Source organism: Desmodus rotundus, chromosome 5 (genome assembly GCF_022682495.2).
Source record: "Desmodus rotundus isolate HL8 chromosome 5, HLdesRot8A.1, whole genome shotgun sequence".
NCBI classification, from domain to species: Eukaryota; Metazoa; Chordata; class Mammalia; order Chiroptera; family Phyllostomidae; genus Desmodus; species Desmodus rotundus.
The window spans coordinates 105,286,963-105,311,688 of NC_071391.1; the positions used below are offsets into that span (position 1 = coordinate 105,286,963).

General features: G+C 49.5%; 1 protein-coding gene across 3 annotated transcripts; it reads left to right on the plus strand.

Moving 5' to 3' along the window:
* Nucleotides 1-2,399: 2,399 nt before the first annotated feature.
* IL1RN (interleukin 1 receptor antagonist) lies at nucleotides 2,400-18,419 on the plus strand. 3 transcript variants are annotated; one of them, XM_024558555.3, is made up of 6 exons: nucleotides 2,400-2,582; nucleotides 13,230-13,418; nucleotides 13,782-13,833; nucleotides 15,411-15,499; nucleotides 16,487-16,599; nucleotides 17,653-18,419. In XM_024558555.3, exons 2-6 carry the CDS (start codon nucleotides 13,406-13,408, stop codon nucleotides 17,863-17,865), a joined length of 480 nt encoding a protein of 159 aa, XP_024414323.1. In that variant the 5' UTR covers nucleotides 2,400-2,582; nucleotides 13,230-13,405; the 3' UTR covers nucleotides 17,866-18,419. The 3 variants fall into 3 exon arrangements, with proteins under 3 accessions (XP_024414323.1, XP_045049842.1, XP_024414322.1); XM_045193907.2 differs by lacking the exon at nucleotides 13,230-13,418 and having other exon boundaries at nucleotides 2,404-2,582; XM_024558554.4 differs by lacking the exons at nucleotides 2,400-2,582; nucleotides 13,230-13,418 and having other exon boundaries at nucleotides 13,529-13,833.
* The last annotated feature ends 6,307 nt before the right edge of the window (nucleotides 18,420-24,726 follow it).

Genomic DNA, 24,726 nt, shown 5'->3' on the forward strand with positions numbered 1-24,726 from the left:
CGACCCCACCCCAAGTCCCCTCAGGGTGGCGTCGTCCTGCTCTGTGCTTCCACAAACCTGTGCTTCCTGTGTCCATGCACATATCACCCTGGCATGCAGTTCCTGGGAGTGTGAAGACTCAGCCCCAGAGGACAAGGACACGCCCGCCATGCTCCCCACTGTCCCCTCGGGGTCTCGTGGAACACTTGGCAGGATATGTGGGGCCCAGAGCACTAGGTTTTGTTGTGATTGTCGGTTGTTGCTGCAGCTGACAGCTCTGTCACGGGCTTCTGCGAAAGCAAGAGGAATCACCCCTTTTCCTTCGTCTCTGCTCCAAGGACACCAGGAGGGTTGGATTGTTCTGACCAAGTTCTGTGCCTGATGCACTGTCAGAGGACAGCAGGATGGTGGGAGTGAGTAAAGGAGGAGTGGGTCCCCAAATGCAAGGCAGGGTGTGGGCAGACAGATGGGGTCTGTGGGGAGCTCAGGGGTGGGAGTGTGCTCTCGGATGCAGGAGCTGCTGCGTCCATTTGTCCCCTGTGCACACCTAGAGTCCATCCCTCTGCATTTTCATTTTCGTTTGGCAGACTTCTCAGTTCCCTTGTGTATCACTTGTTGGCTTTACAGGATTATTTCAGGTATGGCTCTGGGGGCAGAAAACAGAGCTTCGGTGTTTGAGCTTCGGCTGTAACAAAGAGTCTATGAGACAGAACACAGTGACAGGAAGTGTAGCCAGACCTCATGAGAGACGCTAACTGGGAACAGGAAGGTCAGGGGATACAAAGGCAGTCACGGTGGTCTGTCTGTTGATTACCACCGCCCTCTCATGTCTGTGTCTCTTATTCCTTCTGAACTCCGTCTGTGTGATCCTGAAGACATGTGTGAAATGAGGGTCACACAACTGTCCACCTCGTGGGGTGCTTGAAGGAGTGAGATAGTGAAGGCCAAGTAAACCTCCAGGCACCAGACCCGCTTCATGATAATAGATCCGCACACCATGGTGACAAGACAGGCCTTACTGGCAGGTGCTCTGGCTGTCCCAATGCCCGAATTTCCAGGTTTACAAATCTAGTTCCTGATTTAGACAAGCGTTTCTCTATGAAAGCTGCTTCAGAAGTCCTCAGCCCAGGCTCAGAGGCCTTGGTTCTTGCTGGTGAGCCCAAGCTGAAGAGCAGGAAGTGAAGCCATGAGAAGTCCCCATGGTTGGGCACCCAGGACAGCACCCTACCCAGCTACCAGCCAGATTTGAGGCCCTGTGGACTGAACAAAGGGACACTGGGCATGAGTCCAAGCCCCCAGAAACAGGGTTAGGGAGGTGTAAAGGGCTCCAATAGACCCGCTGGACATGATTACTAATGAGGAGCCCTTCTGCAAGTAAGCAGGACTTGTCTTTCCCCACAGAAGAGACTGGATTGAAGGCAGCCATCGGAGGCAGCCACTAGGCACACCTGCCTCTTCCTCTCTGCTAAGGTATCACCCAGAGCAAGGCCCTGTTTCAATGCATGTAGTGTGCAAAGCATTTTACAGTCTGGCTGTCATTCCTCCTTCCAGCCTGCCCCCCTTCTAAGGTGGGGTGGGGAGTGCCGTCCGTTTTACAGCTGTTGGATTGAGCCCTGGAGAGAAGAAGGGACCTGTCCAGAGCACAGACCTGGGACTTTCATTCTGCCAAAAAAGCCATTGCCTCTATTTCCCCGTGTGCCAAACCAATGACTTTGAGGATTCTGAGTTTATGTTTCTGAATAGCCAAGAGGAGACGGTTTAGACAATAGGGTCTTCCAGAGAAGGGCCGTGTCATACCAGCACCAGGATGTGGAGCCTGGGGGTTAACTGGAAAAGGCAGAGATGTCCTGTTGCTCCCTAAGCCATCCCCCAACCACGCTGGCCTCTGTGATCCTCCACACTGATCCTCTGACCATGAAGAACCGCAGCCAGGGGCCTTCATGATTGCTGCGCCCTCCTCAGGGAACACTTTTCTTTGACCTCACTCAGGTCTCAGCTCAAATGTCACCTTCTCTGAGAAGCCTTTTCTGACCACTTTCCCTACATCCCTTAGAAACATCATGTTTTGACTTCCCTTGTATCGCTTACCATCATATGAAGTTAGTTTATTTGTTTCCTTGTTTCTCATCTGCCTTCCTCCATTAGCATATCAGAGCCTTGGCAGCTTCTCCCCAATGCCAGGAGGAGTGCCTGGCACACAGGAACAAGTCAGTCCATATCGTCTGGATGTAGGATGCATGCACGGGCTGGTGCGAGTCGGGGTAGGGTGGACCCAAAGGTCCAGGCTCACTGTTCCAGCTCAGTTCCTCACACGTGACCTCGGTTCTATGCGGATCAGAACCAGTTTGGCTTCTGTGAGCCTGAGTCACCCTTCTGGCAGCAGGGCCTCACCAGCCCTGTGTGGGCGTGTGGGAAGGCAGGCTGCTGCTCTCCCTCTTCCTCTCCTCAAATAGTCAGGAGGGAGCAGCAGCTCCTAGGGTGGCACTGGTGGGACAGGTACTGCCAGGTGTCCTCCTTTCTCTGCACAGCAGCTCTGTCTGGAGCCAGAGGCTGGAAGACCTTGGAAGACCTTGTATTCTATTAGGTCCTCCTCATGGCGTTAGGTAAGCTCCTTCCACTCCTATTTTTTCATCTGAAAAATGGGGAGGAAAAGGTCCAACATTGGTGTTTACTAAATGCTTCCTGACTGAAGAGCAAGCTTCCAGGGAACCATCAAGGGTGTGGAGGTCCAGGCCTGTTTGGGAGACCTGGCCACTGTGGAGGCGAGAGCCACCATGGGGAAACCACACAGCTATGGCACCGGGCCAGCAGGTGGACAGAGGAGGCTTGCTGCTGTGAGGAAAACCATGGAGCAATTAGAGTCTATTGCTCATTATCCACTATTGATAGAGTCATGGGAATTGGAGAGATATTTCTGTAAAATGGGGAAAGGACAGTGTGAGCTCACTGGGAAACACTGAGAGAAGCTGGTGGGCCACAAGATCTGAGGGGTAATAGGCGGAGTGGTGGCTGTCACTAGTGAGTTCCAGCAGATGCTAGTCCCATGAGTATGAAGGCCCAGGTGGCCAGAACTTCTTATTTTTCAAGAGTCAGCTATTCTGACTTTGGTATGCATAGTATTTTGATTAAATAAAACAATAGAGTGATCAAGTAAAATAGTCTATGGGCTACAGGCTTGCAACCTCTGGTTAAGATCTGTGTGGGGCACAAGGAAGGTCTTACGACCTTTGGTGGTCTGAAGACCCAGTTTCCAAGTCTTAGTTGGCCTGTAGTGGGTAAACTCTTTCCTCCTGGGTCTCACTTTCCAGGGGGAGGCTGGCGAACCTTCAGGGTTTCATGGACACAATACGGGCACCTCACTTTATGGCGCCTCACTTTGTTGCACTTTGCAGACACTGCATTTTTTACAAACTGAAGGTTTGTGACAGCCCTGTGGCGAGCAAGTCAATCGGCGCTGTTTTCCCAACAGATTTGCTCACTTCATGTCTCTGTGTCACGTTTTGGTGTGACAGTATTGCAGACTTTTTAGTATTAGATTTGTCATGGTGATCTGTGATCGCGATGTCTGGTGTTAACTATCGTTGATTGTTTTGGGGCACCACAAACAAACCTATATAAGACATCGAAATTGATAAATGTTGTGAGCGTTCTCACTGCTCCACCGACTGGCTGTTCCCCAGTCTCTCTCCCTCTCCTGCTGCCCCCCTACTCCCTGAGCAGTATTGTAATCAGGCCAAGCATGACCCTACTACTGCCTCCAAGTGTTCACGTGAAAGGAAGGGTTGCACATCTACTCCTGGTGAAGATGCTGGGAAGATTGTTGAAGTAACAACAAAGGATCGAGACTATCACATGTACTTAGTTGACAAATCAGCAGCAGGGTTTGGGAGGGAGAACTGACTGCAATTCTGGAAGAAGTTCTATGGCAGATAAAATTCTATCCAACAGCTCTGCATGCTGCAGAGAAATTGTTTGTGAAAGGAAGAGTCACAAGAGTTGATGTGGTAAACCTCACTGTTGTCTTATTTTAAGAATCCGAATGGCCACCCGACCTTCAGCAGCCACCACCCCGCTCAGTCAGCAACCATCGCCATTGAAGCAAGACCCTCCACCAGCAAAAAGATTTTGACTTGCCAAAGACTCAGAGGGTGGTTAGCATTTGTAGTGATGAGGTATTTTTAATTAAGGTGTGCACATTTTTCTTTAGACATAATGCTATTGCACACTTAACAGACTACAGTAGAAACATAACTTTTATATGCACTGAAAAGCCAAAAAAATTGCGTGACTCACTTTATGGTGATGTGTGCTTTACTGCAGTGGTCTGGAACCCAAATTGCAGTATCTCTGAGGTGAGCCTGCAACAGCAAATGTGCCCATTGTGCTCACTGCTAGCCAGGTGCTCTGCTGACTCTTCACTGGGTTTATTTCCTTTAATCCTCATAACAACCATGTGAGGAAGGACTGCGATTTTCACATTTCCAGAAGAGGAAACTGGGGTGTAGAGAGGTTAAGTGTTTTGCCCAAGGCCAGACAGTCGCTATAAGGGGAAGAGTCAGGCTTGCCTGCAGACAGTCTGTCTCCCCACTGGACTATGCAGGAGGGGCCAGAGGCCGAATGAGATCACGGAGGGAGAAGTGCTTTGTAAACCACAAGCAACTACTCCAAGGGCAGCCTCCTCCTTTCCCCTGTGCGTGTAGCAGTCTCTCGTGGGATGTGAGACCATGGTCCTATGCATTCTTCAAATATGTGAAGGAGGGTGCTGGAACCACTCCCATAGCCAGTGATATACTGTGAAAAAATCACTATACTTAAAAAGGATTCCTTCCAAAATATTTGCAACTGGCACATTGGTGCTAAATAAATGTATATACACTTGAATCGGATCGAATTCCGGCAACAGTGCAGGTAAGCCCTGTGAGGACACCATGCTTCCTGGGAGGAGAAATCACCTTCTCCATCTAAGGCCAGGAGCGTGGGTGGCACCGCGGTTGCCAAGCAGAGAGCAGGGCTCTGAGAAGGGACGGCATGGAGAGATTCATGGTTTGACTGAAGAGCCGGGAGAGTGAGGACAGAGAAACAGGATGACGATGGTGCCACCCAGTGTACCCCTTGGGCAAGTCATCTACCTCACTGGACCTCTGCATCCTCCCTACACCGCTGACCTCAGGGTAAAGCCTTTTTAGGACCCAATTTGAAAACAATTTTAAGCTTCTAGATATTGACCATATAATGATTACATAGTTGGAGGCAATCAGGTATGAATAACTAAATTAAATTAATTGATCACTGTTGTATCTACTATGGTCTCTTGAGTGGAAGACTTGGGTTTTGGGGGTGCTTTTGTGTGTGCTATCTATCTGTCTATTTATCTAATAGAATGGACCATGTACATCTCTGCTACTAACAACACGTTGAACAGGCAAGGTACGATGCTTGTTAATTGTACCTGCAATTTGGGTCATCAGCCACCAGATGGCATCATCACTTTTTACAAGTTCATGTAATATGGTAACTATATCAGTTTTCCAGGGACTGAGGGGTTCCCAAGATGTGAGACTTTTAGTACTGAAACTGTGAAAGTCCTAAAGGCCAGGGCAACTGGCCATCTTATCTCTAAGCAGTTAAAGAGCTTTCTCTTTAACCCATGTAAGGTTTTAGAATCATGCTTTTCTTATACCAAAAAAAAAAAAAAAGGAAGAAAAGAAAATAGAATTTCAAAGCAACTATGGAATAAATTGCTGCTCTGTAAGATATGAATTGAAACTGAAAGGAATACCCTAATAACAAATGTAATTCTTGCTTCTGTGAACTGTGATGTAAAGCAGAGAAGAAAAGCCAGCTTCTGCACTGGCAAGATAGCAGTGTGAGGAGGAGTACAGGAACTGGGTTCAAATCCTGCCTCGGGCTGTGGGCAAGAGATTTAATACTTCTGAGCCTTGATTTCTTACTCTTTAGAGTGAGTATATGTATTTACCCATCTCAGAAGTGGGAGTAAATGTGCCCGACTTGCACCACTTACTATTGTTGTTATGAGGACCAAATGAGACCTGTGTGAGAAGAGAACACAGGGGCTCAGCACAAGTTCCTGTTCCTCTCCTGCCCCTGGAGAAGCTGCCTTATGAAGCTTATAATCAGAGCCAAGACAGCAAGAGCAGACATGACCTCTGGAAACAGGAGATAACTGGATTTTTTAAAAAATGGCTTTCAATGCAGATCAATATCACACCCAGAAACTGCTGGACCAAAACCATCTTGGAAGAAACTGAAGAAGGACTCACTGCCAGTTGACTACTTGTACCTGGAAGGAGAGCAGGCTTCTTATAAAACAGCGAATGTGACAGTTGACTTTCTACATACTCTCCTGATGGCCCTTCACTGGCTGGAGGGCAGCTATGGTTACCCTGATGCTGCAGCTCGGAGGGCAGAGATGCCCAGGAGAACGTCTCCAAACCTGACCTGCTACTGTAGGGAGCGTCCAGTAAGCTGCTGATTTGGTTAAAGTGGACTTGGCCACGAGGCAGGGCTGGGTAGGTGGAGACTGACAGGGAGGATGACAGATTGTATTGCGTTGTCCCTCTTTACTCTGTGGACTAAGGCACTCATCCCTCTCATGGAGGGAGTAACTGAAGTCTTCATGCCATTATCTTAGTAAAAATTTATAAAGTTTGGACAACAATATTGCTAGTATTGCGTGCTGTGTGCTGTAATACTCAGGCACTCAAGAGTTGGCTAAAGAACCTCAGTATGAGATTCAGTCAGTACAATTTAAGGGCACACCTGTCCGCCCAATGCTAGCTGCTTAAAACCTGTACTAATGGTGCTTGGGTGACATGGAGGCACTGCTAAAAATGTTTACACTAAGGTTCATTTAGGTTTCCTGATAAACTGGATTTATCAGTAGGAACTGTTTTCTGCAAGGGGACAGGACCTGTGGGTGAGCCATTGGGCCTGAGGAGGGATAAGGTTGGAATTGGAAAATGGGGCGATTTCTCTCTAGAAAGACGGCAGAGCAGTCAAATCTCCCTGACTCTGTGGGGCCCTGGAGCCAGCAAGGTCCAACTGTGCATATCCCTTCCCAACTATGCACTCCATGACATCATGCTGGTGGCTTGAAATCATCCACTGAGAAGGCACTTACAGCAAGAAAATTAGCGATCGCTACAAATCAAAATTTTTGTTTTTGAAATCTAGCTGTCAAACATTTGCCAGCATACCGCCACCCTGCCTTCAGGCTCAATCTCCCCAAATCACAATCCAAGTCTCACCCATCTGTCCACTGTGCCCAGGCTGATCTTAAAATGAGTCCAACATTTTAACCTAAGTTCCCTCTCTAGTTTACTTTAACATAAGTTCCCTGCTCCTTGGCGTGGTGTTAAAAGCCCTTCCTCTTCTAGTTTCTGTGCAAACTTAAACATTTCTCCTCCCCAAATGCTGCTCAGAGTCCAGAATCATGAATAATAAGACTTAAAAAACAGACAGCATTAGGTTTCACCTCTGGCCTAGGCTGTTTAAGATCAACCAACCTTCCTGCTGGGAAACCTAGTAAAGCTAGACCAAATGTATTTCAAAAATATCTGAGGGGATCAAAGAATTTGCAAGGCTATTTTAAAAATCATTTAAAAAGTTTTTTAATTACAGTTGACATACATTACTACATTTGTTTCAGGTCTACACTCCAGTGATCAGGCATTACGTAACTTACTAAGTGATCATCCTGATAAGTCTCGTACTCATCTGACAGCATACATGGTTATTAGAATATTACCGACTATATTCCCTACACTGTACTTCTCATCCCCATAATTATTCTATAGCAACCAGTTTGTACTTCTTAATCCCTTCACCTTTTCTCACCCCCCTCATATCCCTCCTATTTGGCAACCTTCAAAAAGTTATCTATGAGTTTGTTTCTATTCTGCTTTTTTGCTTATTTTGTTGTTTAGCTTCAATTGTTGATAGATATGTATTGCTGTTTTATTGTTCATACTTTTTATTCTTTTTACCCCTTTTTCTTCTTAAAGAACTAATTCCTTTAGATGTCCTTGTCTGGGACACTCTTTTTGTGTCCTTTGCTTCTAAACGAGAGCTTTGCTGGACAGAGTACTCTAGGTTGTAGGTCTTTGTTTTTCATGACTTGGAATACTTCTTGCCACTCCCTTCTGGCCTGCAAGGTTTCTGTTAAGAAATCGGCTGACAGTCTTAAGGGAGCTCCCTTGTAGGTAACTAACTGCTTTCTCTTGCTGCTTTTAAGATTCCCTCTTTGTCTTTAAACTTTTACATTTTAATTATGATGTGTCTTGGAGTGGGCTTCTTTGGGTTCATCTTGTTTGGGGCTCTCTGTGCTTCTTGGACTTGTATGTCTATTTTATTCACCGAGTTAAGAAAGTTTTCTGTCACTATTTTTTCAAATAGATTTTTCAATTTCTTGCTCTCGCTCTTCTTCTTCTGGAACCCTTATGATGCGAATGTTGGAATGCTTGAAGTTGTCCCAGAGGCTCCTTACACTATCCTTGTTTCTTTGGATTATTTTTTCTTTTTGCTATTCTGACTGGATGGTTTTTTGCTTCCTTGTATTCTAAATAACTGATTCGATTCATGGCTTCATCTACTCTACTGTTGATTCCCTCCCTGTAAATTACTCTTCATTTCAGTTAGTGTATTCTTCATTTATGACTGGTTCTTTTTTATAGTTTCTATGTCCTTTCTCATGCTGTTGAAGTTCCATTAAGTTCCTTAAAGTTCTCAATAAGTGTCTTGAGCCATCCTTATAACCATTGTTTTGAACTTTGTATATGGAAGTTTGCTTGTCTCCATTTCATTTAGTCCTTTTTCTGGAGATTTTGCCTGTTCTTCCATTTTGGACCTGTTTCTTTGTCTCCACATTTTGGCTGCTTCCCTATGTTTGTTTCTACATATTAGGTGGAGCTGCTGTGTCTCTCGGACTTGGTAGAGTGGCCCTGTGGAGCAGGTGTCCTGTAGGGTCCAGTGGCGCAGCCTCCCTGATCACCCGAGCTGGGCTCTCCAGGCTCGCCCATATGGGCCGTGTGCACTGTCACGTTGTATTGGTTGTATTGGAGCTTTGATTATTGTTGGTGTCACCGGGAGAGATTGATCCCTGGGCTGACCAGCTGTGAAGACAGGCTATTACTACAGCAGAAGAGCTTCTGTGCAGGAGTCGACCCTATGGAGCAGGATTCGTTTCAGTGGGGTTTTGGTCCACCCCTTGAGTGTGTCACTTGTGGAGATGGTAGGATTGTAATCCAGTGTAGTCTTACGCTACCCACTGGGTGCACTGGCTCTGTGGCCAAATGGGAGGTGCGAGGTCAGCTACCACCTGTGCCCTGCCTTGGTCCACTCAGCATGAGCTACAGCACAATCTGCAGATGGATGCTACTTGTGCTGGGCTCGGAGGTGCTCAGCAGAGGCCAAAATGTGAACCAAGGCCAGCTGCTACTAGTACTGGGCCTCGGGCCACTTAGCAAGAGGTATGGGGTACACAGAGGCCAGATGCTGCTTGTTTGAGAGATTTTAGGAAAGTCCAAAGCATAAAGCAAGAGAAGCCATTTATGTGGAAAAACCACTAGAAACAGCTTGAGTGGGTCCACATGTTGGGTGGGGCAGACCCTCAGGGAACCACCAGGGTGGGGAGAATAGTGTTAGCTAGGTGACTGAGTCTCACATATGGTGCCCACTGCTCTGTGGCTCTGTGGGGGGAGGGCTCAGAAAAGGGACAATGGCCTCCTCCAGCACTTTTGTCTGGGAGAAAATTGTCCCCCCACAGCCATCACCCCAATGTCGGACAAGTCAGTTCTTCCCTATGCGTCCCTGGTACCTTTTGAGCTGCCACCCTAGCGCTGGAGCTTAGAGGGAGTGAGTCTGAGTAAGTCTGTGCACAGGCCCTTTAGGAGGAATGCCTGGGTCTTCAGAAGCCTTCTGTCTCATTCAGTCTCAATCTCCTCTGGCTTTGACAGACAGAAATTATAGGGACTTCTCTTTCCAACACTGGAACCCTGGGCTGGGAGGCCTGGTGTGGGGCTGGGACCCCTAACTCCTCAGTGAGGACCTCTGAAGCTGAAACACCCCTCCCGATTTTAAACCCCCACATGGGTCAGCATGTTCTGTGTCTCTGCCCCTCCTACCAGTCTCCATGTAGCTTCTTCTTTAAATCCCTGCTTGTAGGACTTCCATTCAGCTAGATTTTAGATGGTTCTGATTGATGATTGTCCTGTAATTTAGCTATAATTTTGATGTGGTTGTGGGAGGTTTCCAGGACCACATTTACCTATGCCACCATCTTGACCAAAAGTTTTCTGGCCAATGCTTTGAGACACTGAAAAGGTCCAAGGAGTTAAAGCTTGGCATCTGGGCCTTTACCCCAGAAGTATTTGCTGGTTTCAAAACTGCCACTGATCTTTGCACAAACTCGTGGGTCTTGGGGGTGATGAAGGTAACATTTGCCTTTACCTTCTACTGAGGAAGAGGGGCCCCAATAAACGCCCAGGTTGTGGCTGGGACCCTGGAGGGTCAGGAGTGACAGAGTGGAGCAGCCTGCACAGCTACTGAGTCCTCTCCAGCCCTGCCTGGGTGAAAGGCACCTGGGCTGCAGCGCCCTGGCTGTACTGCCCGGTGGAGCCAAAGTGAATCATCTCTGGATGAAGACAGCTTTATCCAGAGCTTCACGTGGTCCCGACAGTGTACGTTATACAGTGTCCAGCCGTCAGCAAAAAGTACTCAGGCACAGATAAGGCCACCTGTGCACAGGAGAAAACAGGCAATAGGAGGAGACCCGGCAGGGGTTCAAATGAGGGAGTCATCTGGGGCAGCCTTTACATGAACCACAAATAAAATGTTGAGGAATTTAAAAGACAAGATTGAAACTTTTGGCAGAGAACTGGGAACTATACAAGAAATGTAAACTCTAGAACTGAAAGAGGCAATGAACTGAAATTGAGAAAGAGATGGCATTGATGTGAATGTTGCTGTGTGAACACTATATAAGCATAACAATTAGGGCTCCCCCTGTGGTCCCCGGACACCTGCCCGGTGTCACTCCAAGGACACAGATAGCCTGCTTTTCCTATCTCTCTGTAAGTGGTACTTGGTCATTTCTGCTCTCAGAAGTGCATAGTCGGGCAGAGCTCAGCATGTGGAAGGCGCTAGACACAACTGTGATGCCCGGAGCTCAGAGGGAAAGGCGAGGGGCCAACAGGGAGGGCCAAGTCCACTACATGATGCAGTCATTAAACTTAGTTCAGGAAGCAGAGTGAGGCACGGAGCGCCAGAACTGAGAATAAAGTTAGTCAGAGATTTCCTGTGGGCAGAAATCATAGGGACACCAACTGTCTTAAGACGGAACCAAGAGCAGAACTGTGGCCAGAAGCATGAGGAGAAGGAGGCTGCTTCTCCTCCCCCTACTTCCTCCTCACCCCAGGGAGTGAGGACCAGAGTACAGGGCAGGGCTGACTGGGTCACGTGCATTGTGACTGACCTCACCCCCTTAACCTGGGATGAAATGCACACTCAATGGCAACCAATTGAGTATTTCCTATGTGCCAAGGTCAGGGCTAAGTTCACCACGTGCAGTACCTCAGTTCTCATAGTGGCCCATGACAAAGCTTCTATTATTAACCCCAGATAATCGATAATGAAACTTGGACCCAGAGAGCTTGGGCACATATCCTGGGTGGCCCAGCTTGTAAATGACATAGGAGGATGCAGTCCAGAGATCCTGACGTCAAGCCTGGCCTAGGGATGCCCACCCCAGACCCAGAAAGGCCTGTGGGCCACTTCTTGGGCACAGTGGCCAAAGGGTACATTCTTCAGAAAGGTGGGAACTCATGGCTTCTGCTCTCCAGGAGAGATCTGCCTCTGAATTTGGGTTGGGAACTGCAGAACCTTCCCAGGAGCCGAACTATGGGAGGACCCTGGGTTCATATGCATGACCTCCTTCAGGCAGCCCTCCCCAAAGCCAAAAAGACAAACAAAACACCCCCGTGGCCCTCAAAGGGAGATACCATTTCTCGAATGTGTTTCAGGGGCTAGACGCCTCCCACCAAGTCACAGGGCTATTTGTCCCTCCAAGCAAACACCCAGGGAGGTGATACAACTTTTGCATAAATATTCCATTTACTTTCATGAGCTCTTTCAGGGTATGGGAAATTCCTTTGTAACCTTCCTCTTCATTTTTTTATTGAGGTATAATCGACATATTATATTAGCTTCGTGTGTAGAATATAATGCTTTGCTTGTCACAACACAAGGTCATATAATTTTTTTCTTGTGATGAGAACTTTTAAGATCTATTCTCTTAACAACTTTCAAATATACAGTGTAGATTTCCTCTTTGAAAGCTTTACCCTCATTTGGACACAGGCTCTGATTTGTTTGTTGAAAATCAGGTCAGACTCACCGTATGGACTGCTGCAGGAAGACGGCTGGCTGGGGGTCATACTTGTGCCATTTACAAGCTGTGTGACTTGGACAGGTCCCTTTCCTTCCTGGGTCTTTCTGGCTCTTCTTCGAAACAGTGATGGGGGAGAGGGGGTTGCTGAGCTCACATCCAGTCCTGAAATGCTACAATCTCTTTCTGCGCTGACGTGTATAATACTCCCATCATCAGGTCAAGTAGAAACTCTCCTTGTCTTTTTCCTACCTGTAAACACAAGTGTGCTTACCTTTTCCCTAACTCTCTAGGAGGTAGTAAGGAAGGAAGTTAATGGTTATTAGTGCCCACTCTAGACCAGAGGTTTTCCCTTCCAATCCCCCTTTCCTTCTCTTCCTTTCCTTTCCCTCCCCTTCCTCTTCTCCTTCCCTTCCCCTTCCCCTCCCCTCCTCAAACTGCGAGAAAGACACTATTGACCTCATTCTGGGCATGAGGAGGCAGAGGCCCAAATCAGTGAAGTGACTTGTTCAAAGCCACACATATGGCTACAGGCAAGTGGCAGAGGTGGAATTTGGATCCATGTCTAGCCCCGTGCTGAGTTCACCCCAGTGTCCCAAGACCGTAATTCAGAGCTGTGGACTGGTGTCAGAGCCCCTCCCAGGAAGCTGTGTGGGGAGCGGGAGTCAGAAACCTTCAGGCAAATCCGCCACAACCGGTTTCTGTAAATAAAGTCAGACGGAACTCAACCAGCTCGTTTGTTTACAGAATTTCTATTTGCTTTTAAACTATGACACTGCGTTCAGTAATCACGAGACTAAAAGCAATCACACACCCTAAAATGTTTACTATTTGGTGCTTTTCACAGAACGTTCACTGTCCCTGGCCCAGAGTCCAGCAAGGTTGTCCCTCCTTCACAGGACACAACAGGACATGAGACCATCCCTGTGCCCTGGTCCTGCCACTCAGCATTAGGAAAGGGGACGTTTCTGCTCAAATTTGTTTTTTCTGTCAACACACAGTCGCTGGACACCTGTCAGGCTGATGAGCGTGTTTGGTTTGCATTGTGCTTTTCTTCCCAAGAACTCAGTGAAGGGAAATGGAAATCTTCACTTTGGGGAAATTGCACCGGTCGGGGGGCGGGGGGCGGGGGGGAGGTTACAACACTGCATTGCGACACCCGGCGGGGCTGACCGTGACAACAGCGAGGGTTTCTCGTTTTGGAAATTTGAGGGCATTTCCGTTGCTGAGAGTGGGACAGGGCGGCAACCTCTGGCTTGGGTGCGGGACTATCTTCTTTATAAGCAGCTCCCCTGGGCCCGAAATGGCAGTCCCCAACACCAACGGTGCCACAGGATGGGAATCTGCAGGTGCCCCGTAAGTCAACTGATCTCTCTCCTCCTCTTCCTGTTCGCTTCAGAGACAGCCTGCCGCCCCTCGGGGAAGAGGCTCTGCAAGATGCAAGCATTCAGGTAAGGCTGACCAAGGAGGTGAGATGGACATACCACAGCTATCTGTGCCTGGGCTGGAAAGCGATGTCTGTTAGATTAGAAAAGGGGGTTGCGGTGTGCGGGGTCTTCAGGGGTTGTATTTCAAAATATCCCAGGTGTGCAAGTGTGGCTGGCTTTGGAGGTCTGGCTGGCTGGCCTGATACCTTAGCAACTCAGTGAGTGATGGGCACATGCCCAGGAGCCCGGCTGGGGTTTGGGCCGAGTGTGCGAGTGTGCCAGGCAAAGCAGCTGAGAGGGCGCCAGGACGGGGTTGTGCCAAGTTCTAGGTGATGGTTAGCAATGCCTGTCTGTGCTGACACGGTGGAGGATCCTGCCCCCTGGGGCCTCAGTTTCCCCATCTGTGACACGGGTTTACAAGGACCCCTGCCTGTCCACCAGAGTGGTTGTGAAGATAGCAGTGTGACGGTGCTCTGTGAGCTCTAAAGTGTCCCCTTTGCGGGTGTCACCATCACTGTTGTGAAGACAGCAGGCTATGATGCGACCACAGGTGCCCTCTGCCTTGTCACCCATGGACGAGCTTGTCTGGGTGACTTCACCATCCAGTACTGAGTTTCTGTAGCCGGAGGCTGCAGGTGAGACAGTGTTCACATGCCCCTGGGAAGTCCTCCCTTTCCCAGATATGGGAAGGTTTGGTCTGCCTCTTCTTGTGGGCTGGGAGCTCCAGAAGGAGCCCCTGGAAGCCTCCGGAAGGGGCTGGCTAGCCCCTTCAGATGCATGCACCTGGAACTAAGAATAATTACAAAAAGTCACAGGCTTACACGTGCAAATGGCTTTATGGTTTGCCTGATCACCTCGCCAAGCTCTGGGCTCCGCGAAGCCACCTGCTGAGGTGGTGCTGTGAGCAGCGCCTCCCAGGACAGGAGTGAAGCACAGGTGTGGGGTCAGGCCGGCGGGCAATAGGAAGCAGAAGGCCCACATTCATCTCGCGGCTGGAGGGGCTCTTCACCAAGAAGACAAGAACGGGAGCCAGAAACAGACTATTGTGTGAGCTAGACAGGACGCTGACCCCTTCCTGGGACAGCTGCCCCTGCCAGACCCCAAGCAGGCCCCTGGTGGGCAGAGGACAGGCTTGGGGACAGACCTTCCCAAGTTACAACAAGGCCCTCTGTCCCTTGAAACTTCTAGTCTCAGCTGACACTCTATGTTTATGTTTAAATTAATACTTAATGAAGTTAAATAAATAAAAATAAAATTTAAAAATTCAGATCTTCTGTCGCACCACATTTCAAGAGCTCAGTAGCCATGTGGGCAACAGACTGGACGTTCTGCATCCCAGAAGGTCCTACTGGCAGGAGCTTCCCCGGGCTGAAGTCCAGGCACTTGTCCCGGGAACCCGAGGACGAAGAGCAGGGCGAGGACTGGCCTGTCCCCTAAACAGCGTTGATCTCAGTCGCCCCTCAGGCCATGGGTGTGGGAAAACACCCCTCCCCAGGCAGAAAGTTGGATGTGGACTCCGTGAATTCAGGGGACACAGGAAGGGGCTGAGCACAGGGCCCAGCCCAACAGTGTCCAGTAGCGTGGGTCCTTTCACTTTTCAGAATCTGGGATATTAACCAGAAGACCTTCTACCTGAGGAATAACCAGCTCATTGCTGGGTACTTGCAAGGACCGAATACCAAATTAGAAGGTGAGTGGCTGCCAGGAACGCCGTTGTGTGGGCTCTAGGTCACTCTGCCTGGGGTCTGCAGTGTTGTGGCCTCTGTGTGACACCGTGATCCTGCTGGGAGGCCTGGCCATTGGAGGGACATGTGAGGGCAGGGAGGGGGAGATCCTAAGTGGGGAGCCACCTCCTGCAGGCTCAGTGGTCCCAGGACCACGACTCAGGGGGTTGGGGGTAGGGGACAAGAGGTACCTTTCCTTCCTCCTATGCCCAGTCAGCCCCTGGGTCCCTGTGTGTTTACACTCAAACTCACTCCCACAATGAACACACCACACAAGCGGGGCCATGTCCCTTATTTGTGGGCACACATTGAGCAAGCCTTGGGCCACATCCCACATAAGCCAGATGAACTCGGGCAGCTGCCCCCAGTCTATTCCTCAGTTTTCCCTTTATTACGATGAGGGCAGGTGGTGGGGGAGCTTCAGCACTGGCTTCTGGGATGCATCGTCTTCACCTCCACACCCTGCCCCTCCCCTGTTCTCCCCGACCCTCATTCTGTGGGAGGGCAAGGCCTGCATTTCCAGTCCTGTATTGCTCCTAATAAACATGCTAAGGCAGAAAGGCTTGGCTTTTACTGCCACATGAGGTCCAGGGACCACTGAGGGGAGAGGTGGGTTCAAAGCCACCAAGCCCTAGGGCCCCACTCACGACCTCATGTGCAATTTTTCCCTGCTCATGAGCGGCGCACCTATTGACCTGGAGCACAGGTGTCCCAGGGATTGAAGGAAGGAGAGAAATCACATGGAGCAGAACCTAGGCAGCTTTGTCCCTGAGGCGTGGAGGTGGTTGTTCTTGGTTGGATCTTCTGTTTGGATGCAGACCAGAAAGATGGGGCCTCACTGTGCTCATGACCTTGGGTTTAGTTAGGACAGAAAAGCCCCAGAGAGTCTGGACTCTTCTCTGTCTGTGTCTCCTCTTCTCTACAACCTGAACTTCCCCTCTGCTCTTCCCCAGAGAAGATAGACATGGTGCCTGTCGAACCCCATACTGTGTTCCTGGGGATCCATGGTGGGAAGCTGTGCCTGGCCTGCACCAAGGTTGGCAATGAGATCCAGCTCCAGTTGGAGGTAAGGACCTGACTCAGATGACAGCCATCCCAAACCCAGTGGCTTCAGACAACCGCAGTCCTTTCTCATGATTCCATGGTTGTCAGTTCTATTTTCCGAGGGCCGTTGCTGCAGCTGCATCCAGCAGGGAGCTCGGCTGGGGCCTCAGGATGGTTTCTCCCCCCCAGGCTCTTCCCTGTGGTCACCCAGATTTGGTGTTCACCTCTGGCGTCTTTACAGCATGGCTGTTGGTTTCCAATAAGGATTGTTCAGAAAACACAAGCACTGTTTAAATGCCTGCTTGCATCATACTGCTAATGTCCCCTTGGCCAAAGCCCATCACGTGGCTGTGTCCAGCCTCAGTGGGGAAGTGGACTATACAGGGGTGAGCAACTGGGGGGGCTGCTCATTTGGCGACTTCAATCTGTGTGTGCCATTCTCTGACCTGAGGGCCTCCAACCCGCTTAGACTTGACCTTTTCCAGTAAAGCCCCCATCTAGGGCCTCTTTCTTCCAATCCTCGTCCATTCAGACCGTGGGTTGCCATCCCATCTAGGGCCCTGCACACCTGGGTTTTATGCGGTGTTAATAGGCTGCCCTCAGAAAAGATGGCTTTGTCTCAGGAGCTTGTTGGAACAAATCTTAACCCAAATGTGAACCTTGACCCACAGTGGCCATAACAGTGGCACTGTCAGGTTGCTCCACTAGTGGGCAGGGCACTTTTTCTGAGAGTGACTGCCTGCTCTGTGTGGAGTGGGATGGTATTGAGTGGACTGCGATGCTCTGCCCACCTCCTGCACTGGCCCGTCCTTGGAGGTGTAGGCCCCAACGGAGTTCAGCCTCCACAGGCCGGAGCCTCTGCTGATGGTGCCACGTGTTCATTAAGCTTTTTGACCCCTGGCAACTGTGGCCATATTTTCCCAAGCCAAGGTGTGAGGATGGGGAGTGTGGTCTCCTGCAGGGGTCTCCAATCTGCATTTCTCAGGCACTTCTGTGGGCCAGCCTGAGGGCCCCGTCATGGGATGGAGGGGTTGACAGCACGGGAGCTCTCACCTGCTCGTCTCTTGGCTTACAGGAGGTCAACATCACTGACCTGAGCAACACCAGGGAGGAGGACAAGCGCTTCACCTTCATCCGCTCACACAACGGCCCCACTACCAGCTTTGAGTCCGCTGCCTGTCCCGGCTGGTTCCTCTGCACAGAGCTGGAGGCGGACCAGCCCGTCAGCCTCACCAACACGCCCAAGGACGCCATCAAAGTCACCAAGTTCTACTTCCAGCAGGACTAGTGGTGCCGCCGCACCACCGCCCCGCTGCCAGCACCTCTATGACTCCAGACGTCTCTCCACCCTTCCCACGGTCCCTCCAAGGAACTACACCAGGGCCGCCAGAGCCCTGGTGTGAGGACTCTGTCTCCAGCCCCTCAGCTAACGCAGCCTTCATGCTGCCTCCACTGTGGTCTTTCTAAAGTGCAACTTGAAGCACAACACAGCTCACAGCCCTTCCTTCAGTGTCACCTGTGCCTTCCCGATAACACCTGGGCCACCTGACCAGCCTGACCCCTCTGTGCTCCTCTCCCAGCTCCCCCTCCTATCCCCCTGTCCATGTTCCAGGTCCCTAAAGCCACTCACTCACCGCCCACCAAGTGGCTCCCAAACCTTGGGACAGCAGCAATGTTAGGGTCTGTGGCAAAAAGAAAAATAAGGATTTCTTGATATTTTTTAAAAGCTCACTTTATCCAAGTTTAAAGAGTAGTTTATTTGGGCATTATATCCTTCCTGGAAGGGGTTGGGAGATCAAAATATTTCTCTGTTTTACAATAAAACCTTGATATTGCATCTACTTTGCTGGCTGTGTCTATGGCTCCTGGGCTCAGGGCAGAGAGTGCTGGGAAATGGCGAGGCCGAGGGCCTCCTCACCCCGGGCCAGCTTGGCTGCTTCTCCTCTGAGTCCTTCTCTCCTTGGGCCTCGCTCTCCCTGGACACTCGAGACCAAGTCTCCCTGCAGGAAGGTGTGTGGCCGCCTTGTCCACAATAGCCCCAAGCCGGACACAACCCAAACCCCATCACAGAAGAGTGGATCCTGTGTGTTCATACAATCCAGCTCAACAGAAAAAAAAATAAAAAGATGAACCACAGCCGCAGCGCGGAACAAAACAGGCGAACCTTGCCCACACTATGGGGAAAAACATCCCAGGAGCAGAGAACATGATTCTACTCACGTAGAGGTCAAAACAGGCCAAAATGAGCAGTCATGTGGGGGGTGTCTGGACAAGAAGGGGAGAAGTACAATAAAAGCATGGTTTCCCTGAAAGCCAGCAGTGGTGACTCTGGGACATGGAAGGTCAGGCAGGGACACCAGAGCTGTGAGGGTCCAGGCAACATGCTACTTCTTGGCACAGACGTGGTCAGACAGTTTTCTGTACGTGTGCTGCATTTCAATTCTGAAGTGCCCAATGAATAAAAAACCTGTCCCTGGATGTGAGGGAGGGGGCATCTGGGAAATGACAGGATCAACAGGGGGACATTGCATTTGGCCCCATGAGGTGGACTTGCTAAACCCAAAGAATGACCCCTCATCAGATGTCCCTCGGCTAATAGGCGAACAGGGAGTGCTGTCGTCTGTCCTGCCGGGAGTCCTGGGCCAGAAGCCCTTGACTGCTCCAGGAGAGTGTTGACTTAGAATTGGTTTCCAAAGGGGGCTCCCTAGGACCCTCTCCCAGGTGCCTGGGAAGGAACCTCACAAAGTGAGGCTGAGCATCTGGGCTCCACCCCTCACCCCACTTGGCCTCCTGCTCACCAGCTGGACTGCCCAGTTTCACTGGAGGAGATCTCATTGCTAAGAACAAACTACGTTCAGCAGATTAAAAGGCAACCGAGTGGAGAAAATCTTCATGATCTTGTCCAGACCTTGGATCCTGTGACGACTGAGGTCAAGGAGGTTGCCCATCTCAGCTTTTCTTCCTCATGTGTTGAATGGAAGCAGGCATGCCTGCTCCACCGAGACCGTACAGGATGAAACGAGGTGATGCAGGTGCAATGCTGTGTGATAAAAGGGCCTGTGAGGTCATGTTTCCAGTCCTGACAAAGGGGGAAGTTCAAGGCAGAAAACCATTCAAGGGTGAATGGTAACAACAGCAGTGAACACGTGATTCTCTGCAGCCATCCCGCCCTTCGGATGCTTCATGTGATGAGGTTATTCCAGGTGAGGCAGGGCAACAGCCACGCACACAAGCCCTGGGACCCTGGAGCCACTTCCTGTTTGCACACGTGCTCCTGGACAAGATAAGGTCTTGGAGCCTCAGTTTCCTCATTGCTAATGCACAGAATGTAGTTGTCCCATTAAGTCTTTGCAGGAACCTTCTGTGGTAGGTACTACCATTACTTTTACTAGTATTGATGCGGGAAGAGTCGGTACCCAAAGCAATCCACTTTAAAGCACTGTGGCTCAAAGTGTGGTCTGTAGACCAGGAATGGCAGCATTTGGGAGGGAAAATGCAGCACCCCAGCCCTCAGGCCAGACGCACTGACTTAGGGCCTAATCCTGAGCAGTCTCCAGGTGATTCTACATGGGTTAAAGTTTGAGAATCTCAGCTTTAAAACACAGCACCTCCCTCCAGCTCACTTATGACAGTGAGACCTCTATCTCAGCACCTCTTCGCCTAGGGCACAGAGTTCTCCAGGACAGCACGAGCTGGGAGCCAGTCATCCTAGAATGTCCACCCCACACATGCAAGGGTTTCCATGTTTTCTTCTGTGATGCATGTCAGGTACCCAGATCAGTGCTCAGTATGCCCTGCATGCTCAGTAAATATTTGGTGAATAAATGAATTCGCTACTAATAAATCAATAGGAATTAATGCAACCCCTGGGACAGAAAATTTGAGAAGACAGGGGAATTGGGCTAGCAGAGTTTTGAAAGAAGACTAAAAAAAAGGAAAGGCCTAAAAGTAGGAGGTTCCTGTGGTTTGGGGCTTTCAAGGAATGAAATATGAGCATGAGGTGGCAGAGACACACTTGAACTTGACTGGTGATGCTTTGACAGGCTACTTTGGGGAGCCCTCACAGTAGGAATCAGTCCAGAGGCCACTCAGTGGTTGTAGCTTAGAGGACAGGAAGGCACAGGGCTGAGGGAGGGGAAGGGGGAAAGGGGCTTGTGAGCCTGGGCGACACATTGGGAATCTCGGGGACAGAGAGTACCAAAGGACAGCAGAACTTGAGGTCTTTGTGGCCTAAGCTTATCTATGGCTGGCAGATGTTGGGTATAGTTTCGAGGGAAATGCAAAGCAGGCAGGCTCTAAATGGCTAAAAATCTGCTTGTTTGGGTGATGTTTAAAACAATTGGATATGGCCACATTGAGTTTGGCATTGGGTAGGCTACTGAGCCTGTTGTGAAGAAATCAACCACCCAGAGCTGGTACATGAAGGCCACCTCTTGCTCCTTGGCATAACTCAGGCCTGGGACATGGCTCAGGGACCCAGGCTTGGGCAGCATGCTGCAGTGAGGCTTCTGTACAATTAGGGGGGAGTGTGCAAGGGTGATGGGAAGTGGAGGTTTCAGGTGGGAGAGAAAGCACAGAGACGGAAGGTGGAAGAGAACTTAGAGGAATGTGGCCTTCGTGTCATATGTAGGCCTGACTACACAATAAAGCCAGAGTCACAGAACAGCCCAGACGAAAGGTTGAAACTGAATACACAGCACTCCAGTCTTCAAGGCTTTCAAGTCTACTCAGGGCTTCCCCACTAATGGACAAGGTGACCATGGTCAGGCAACCTCCACTCAACTTTCTCACTTAAGGAAGAGGGGATTAGACTAATCTATGTTCTCATTAGGCTCACCTGCAGAGTTTTTAAAAAATTATAACAGTGCAGAACATACCCCCAGCCTCAGGACTGGTGTGGGGTGGCTGAGGGATGAAGCCATGACATCAGCCTGCCAGGGCCCAGGCCCCTGGACCAGATGGCTCCTGACTCAAGGACCCTGAAGTCAAGTTCTCCCAGCTGCTCCCTCAGCGTGGGCTCTGCCTGGAGTTTCTGCAAATGAAAAGGAGAGAGATGGTCTTTCACTAGATAAAAAGACTCCACCAAGTCACAGTGTATTCTGACTATATTTTAATTCGAGTTGAAGGAAGAAGTTTATCCACTTTCTCTGGTTAAGATGCTGTTCAAGCTTCATTTTTTCTTTTTTGGGGGGGGTCACAAATTGTGGTATAATAGCAGGTGTTAAGTTGGGGTTAAATTCTTGAAAATCTTGGGAAAACCAAATAATTTTGTGTTTTATCTTCACATAACTATGAAATCTCTAAATCATAGTGGCAACCCTCAGCATACTTGATAATAAGCCCAGTGCTCAGAAAAGTTTGGAGTGATAGTGAAACACATATGTGGGGTTCTTAGCCTCAAACTGAAAAAGCTTAAATAGAAGGATGGTCAGCTTCCAAGAGAATGTGTGGCCTCTAAGTCTCTGCAGCATCAAGTGTATGGGGTAAAAGGGAGCTCTAGAAATGTTGAGAACAGGGCGAGATGGCAGCAGAGTAGGTAGAAGTTACACTCGCCTCTCCCCAGGACCATATCAGAGAAGTGGCTAAAAACAGATCAACATGAATAACCATTTGAAGACTAGCTGAACAGAAATCTTGTAAGTAAGGCTTTACAGAGGAACCTACATCGAGACCAGTAGGAAAAGCATAGATGCAAAAGGGGCTGGCCCCACACCCATGGGTGGCAGGTGAGAATCCAGAGGGCTATCTGGGCTGAGGAGGATCACTGCAGAGGAGCAAGCGGTCTTAGCCTCATTCTAGTGTCCCTACCCCAGAGCACTAGAGCCAGGAAGAGAAGCCCACACTATATCTGGCTGTGAAAATCAGTGGGGCTTCTACCTGTCCTGGTGAGTAGTGGGACAGCTCTCTCCAAGGACCAGCACACAGAATCTCAGCTGAGGCACTCACCCTGGGCTCTGGCAGAGGGACAGCAGCTTGGAGGCGACCGGAATCATAAAGGGAGAAGTTTATAGGCATGGATGTGGGGAGAAGGCTAGAGTGATAGCAGCAAGTGTCCCTCAGTGCTGAGTCTCTCTCCCACACCACCCACAGGCATCATCTTTCCCGGGTCAGGCATTCCCCTCCACATAGCACCATCCTGGGGAGTGCCACTAGCTTCTCCCTGCTGACTCCTGGAGGACCCCCCCCTGCCAGGATCACTTCCAGTGGAGACGTCTTTGGAGGACTCCAGCCTGAGCCTGTGTGCTGACCTTACTGAGGAGCTCTCGAGGAAAATTGGGCAGGCTTGAACAGTGCCAGAATCTTATGAAAGGAGACTTGAGTTGTAGGGCTGGAGAGGGGGCCGTGTTTTCCCCTGTGCCTGAGAGGCGCCTCCATTCCTGCGAGGAGCCCTCCCACCACATGGCCAAATCTTGGCCTGTTTTAGTTTGGTAAACTCTGCTGTCATCATCCTGATGGCCCCCTGAGACCCCGCCCCATCACCCTGAGACTTTCGCTGAGTGGCCTCAGACCCAGCACTGGCATTGAGTTTGAATCTGTATCACCCTGGTAAACACAACTTGCCCCTACCTAATGACTTGAGAACCTATCTCACCCAACTCATGCAACTCATGCCCCGCCAGAGGGTCTCCCAAGGACTGAGACTAACAGGCAGCAGGCCAGCAGAAGCCGATCTCTGGGTGCCTTGGGCTTTTTGCTGACCTGACCTTGGCCTCAGAGCTGGTAGAAGCCAGCCTTGGTATACAGCTTGACCCTCTCACATGCACCCATCTGCAGCAGAGGCAGCCACAAACTGCAGATCACTTGGTAGCTCCAGACAGGTAGCCCAAGACCAGGCAGTGTCTGACATTGACCTGAACCGAAGGGCCTTCCAAGAGGCCCCAGAACCAACACAGAGGTTGGTGAACTTCAGACCACACCAGAGCACAACCCAATTACCTACACCAGTGGCACATCCAAAGGGAGATATCTGGAGGCATCAGACCCCACTAGGGCGAATTCTGCTCTAGAGGTCAGCCCCCACATAGCAGTTCATACACTGTGGTTCGGGTCAATCCCACCCACAGACAAGCTAACAGCAATCAAGACTCAACTACAATAGGAGGGTTCACATAACCTGGAGCACCTAGCTCAGGTGGTCAGGGAGATTGTGCTACCGAATCCCACAAGACACCTACTACATAAGGCCACCATAAAAAGACCAGGAGACATAGCAGATCTACCTAATACACAGAAACAAATACTGAGAGGCAGCCAAACATGGAAGATAAAGAAACATGCCTCAAATGAAAGAACAGGAGAAACCCACAGGAAAAGAACAAAATGAAATGGAGGCAAGCAAGTTACCAGACCCAGAGTGCAAAACAATGGGTATAAGGATGCTCAAGGAACTTAGGGGAAGAGTGAATGAACTCAATGAGAACTTAGAGATAGTAAGAAATAAAAAGGTGATAGAAACTATAAAAAATAACCAGTTAGAAATGAAGAATACGATAACAGAAATGAAGACTACACTATAACGAATCAACATCAGGTTAGACAAAGCAGAGAATCAAATCAGCAATTTGGAGGACAAGGTAGCAGAAAAAAAGGGCAGCGAAAAGCAAAAAGAATTTTAAAAAATGAAGATACCCTAAGGACCCTCTGGGATAACATCGAGCATAGCAACATCTGTGTCATAGGTATACCAGAAGGAGAAGAGAGGCAGCAAAGGATTGAAAACTTATCTGAAGAAATAATGACAGAAAACTTCCCTAATCTGGTGAAGGAAAAATATATGCAGGTCAAGAAAATGCAGAGAGTCCCAAACAAGATGAACCCAAAGAGGCCCACACCAAGCCACATCATAATTAAAATGGCAAAGATTAAAAACAAGGAGAATTTTTAAAGCAGCAAGAGAAAGAGAGTTAGTTATCTACAAGGGAGCTCCCATAAGACTGTCAGCTGATTTTTCAACAGAAACTTTTCAGGCCAGAAGGGATTTTATAACCAAATCTGATTATTAAAATCAGATTTGAATAAAATATTCAAATTGATGAACAGCAAGGACCTACCCAGCAAGGCTACCATTTAAAATTGAAGGAGAAATAAAGAGCTTTCAAGACAAGAAAACCTAGAGGAGTTCATCACCAACAAACTAATGTTACAAGAA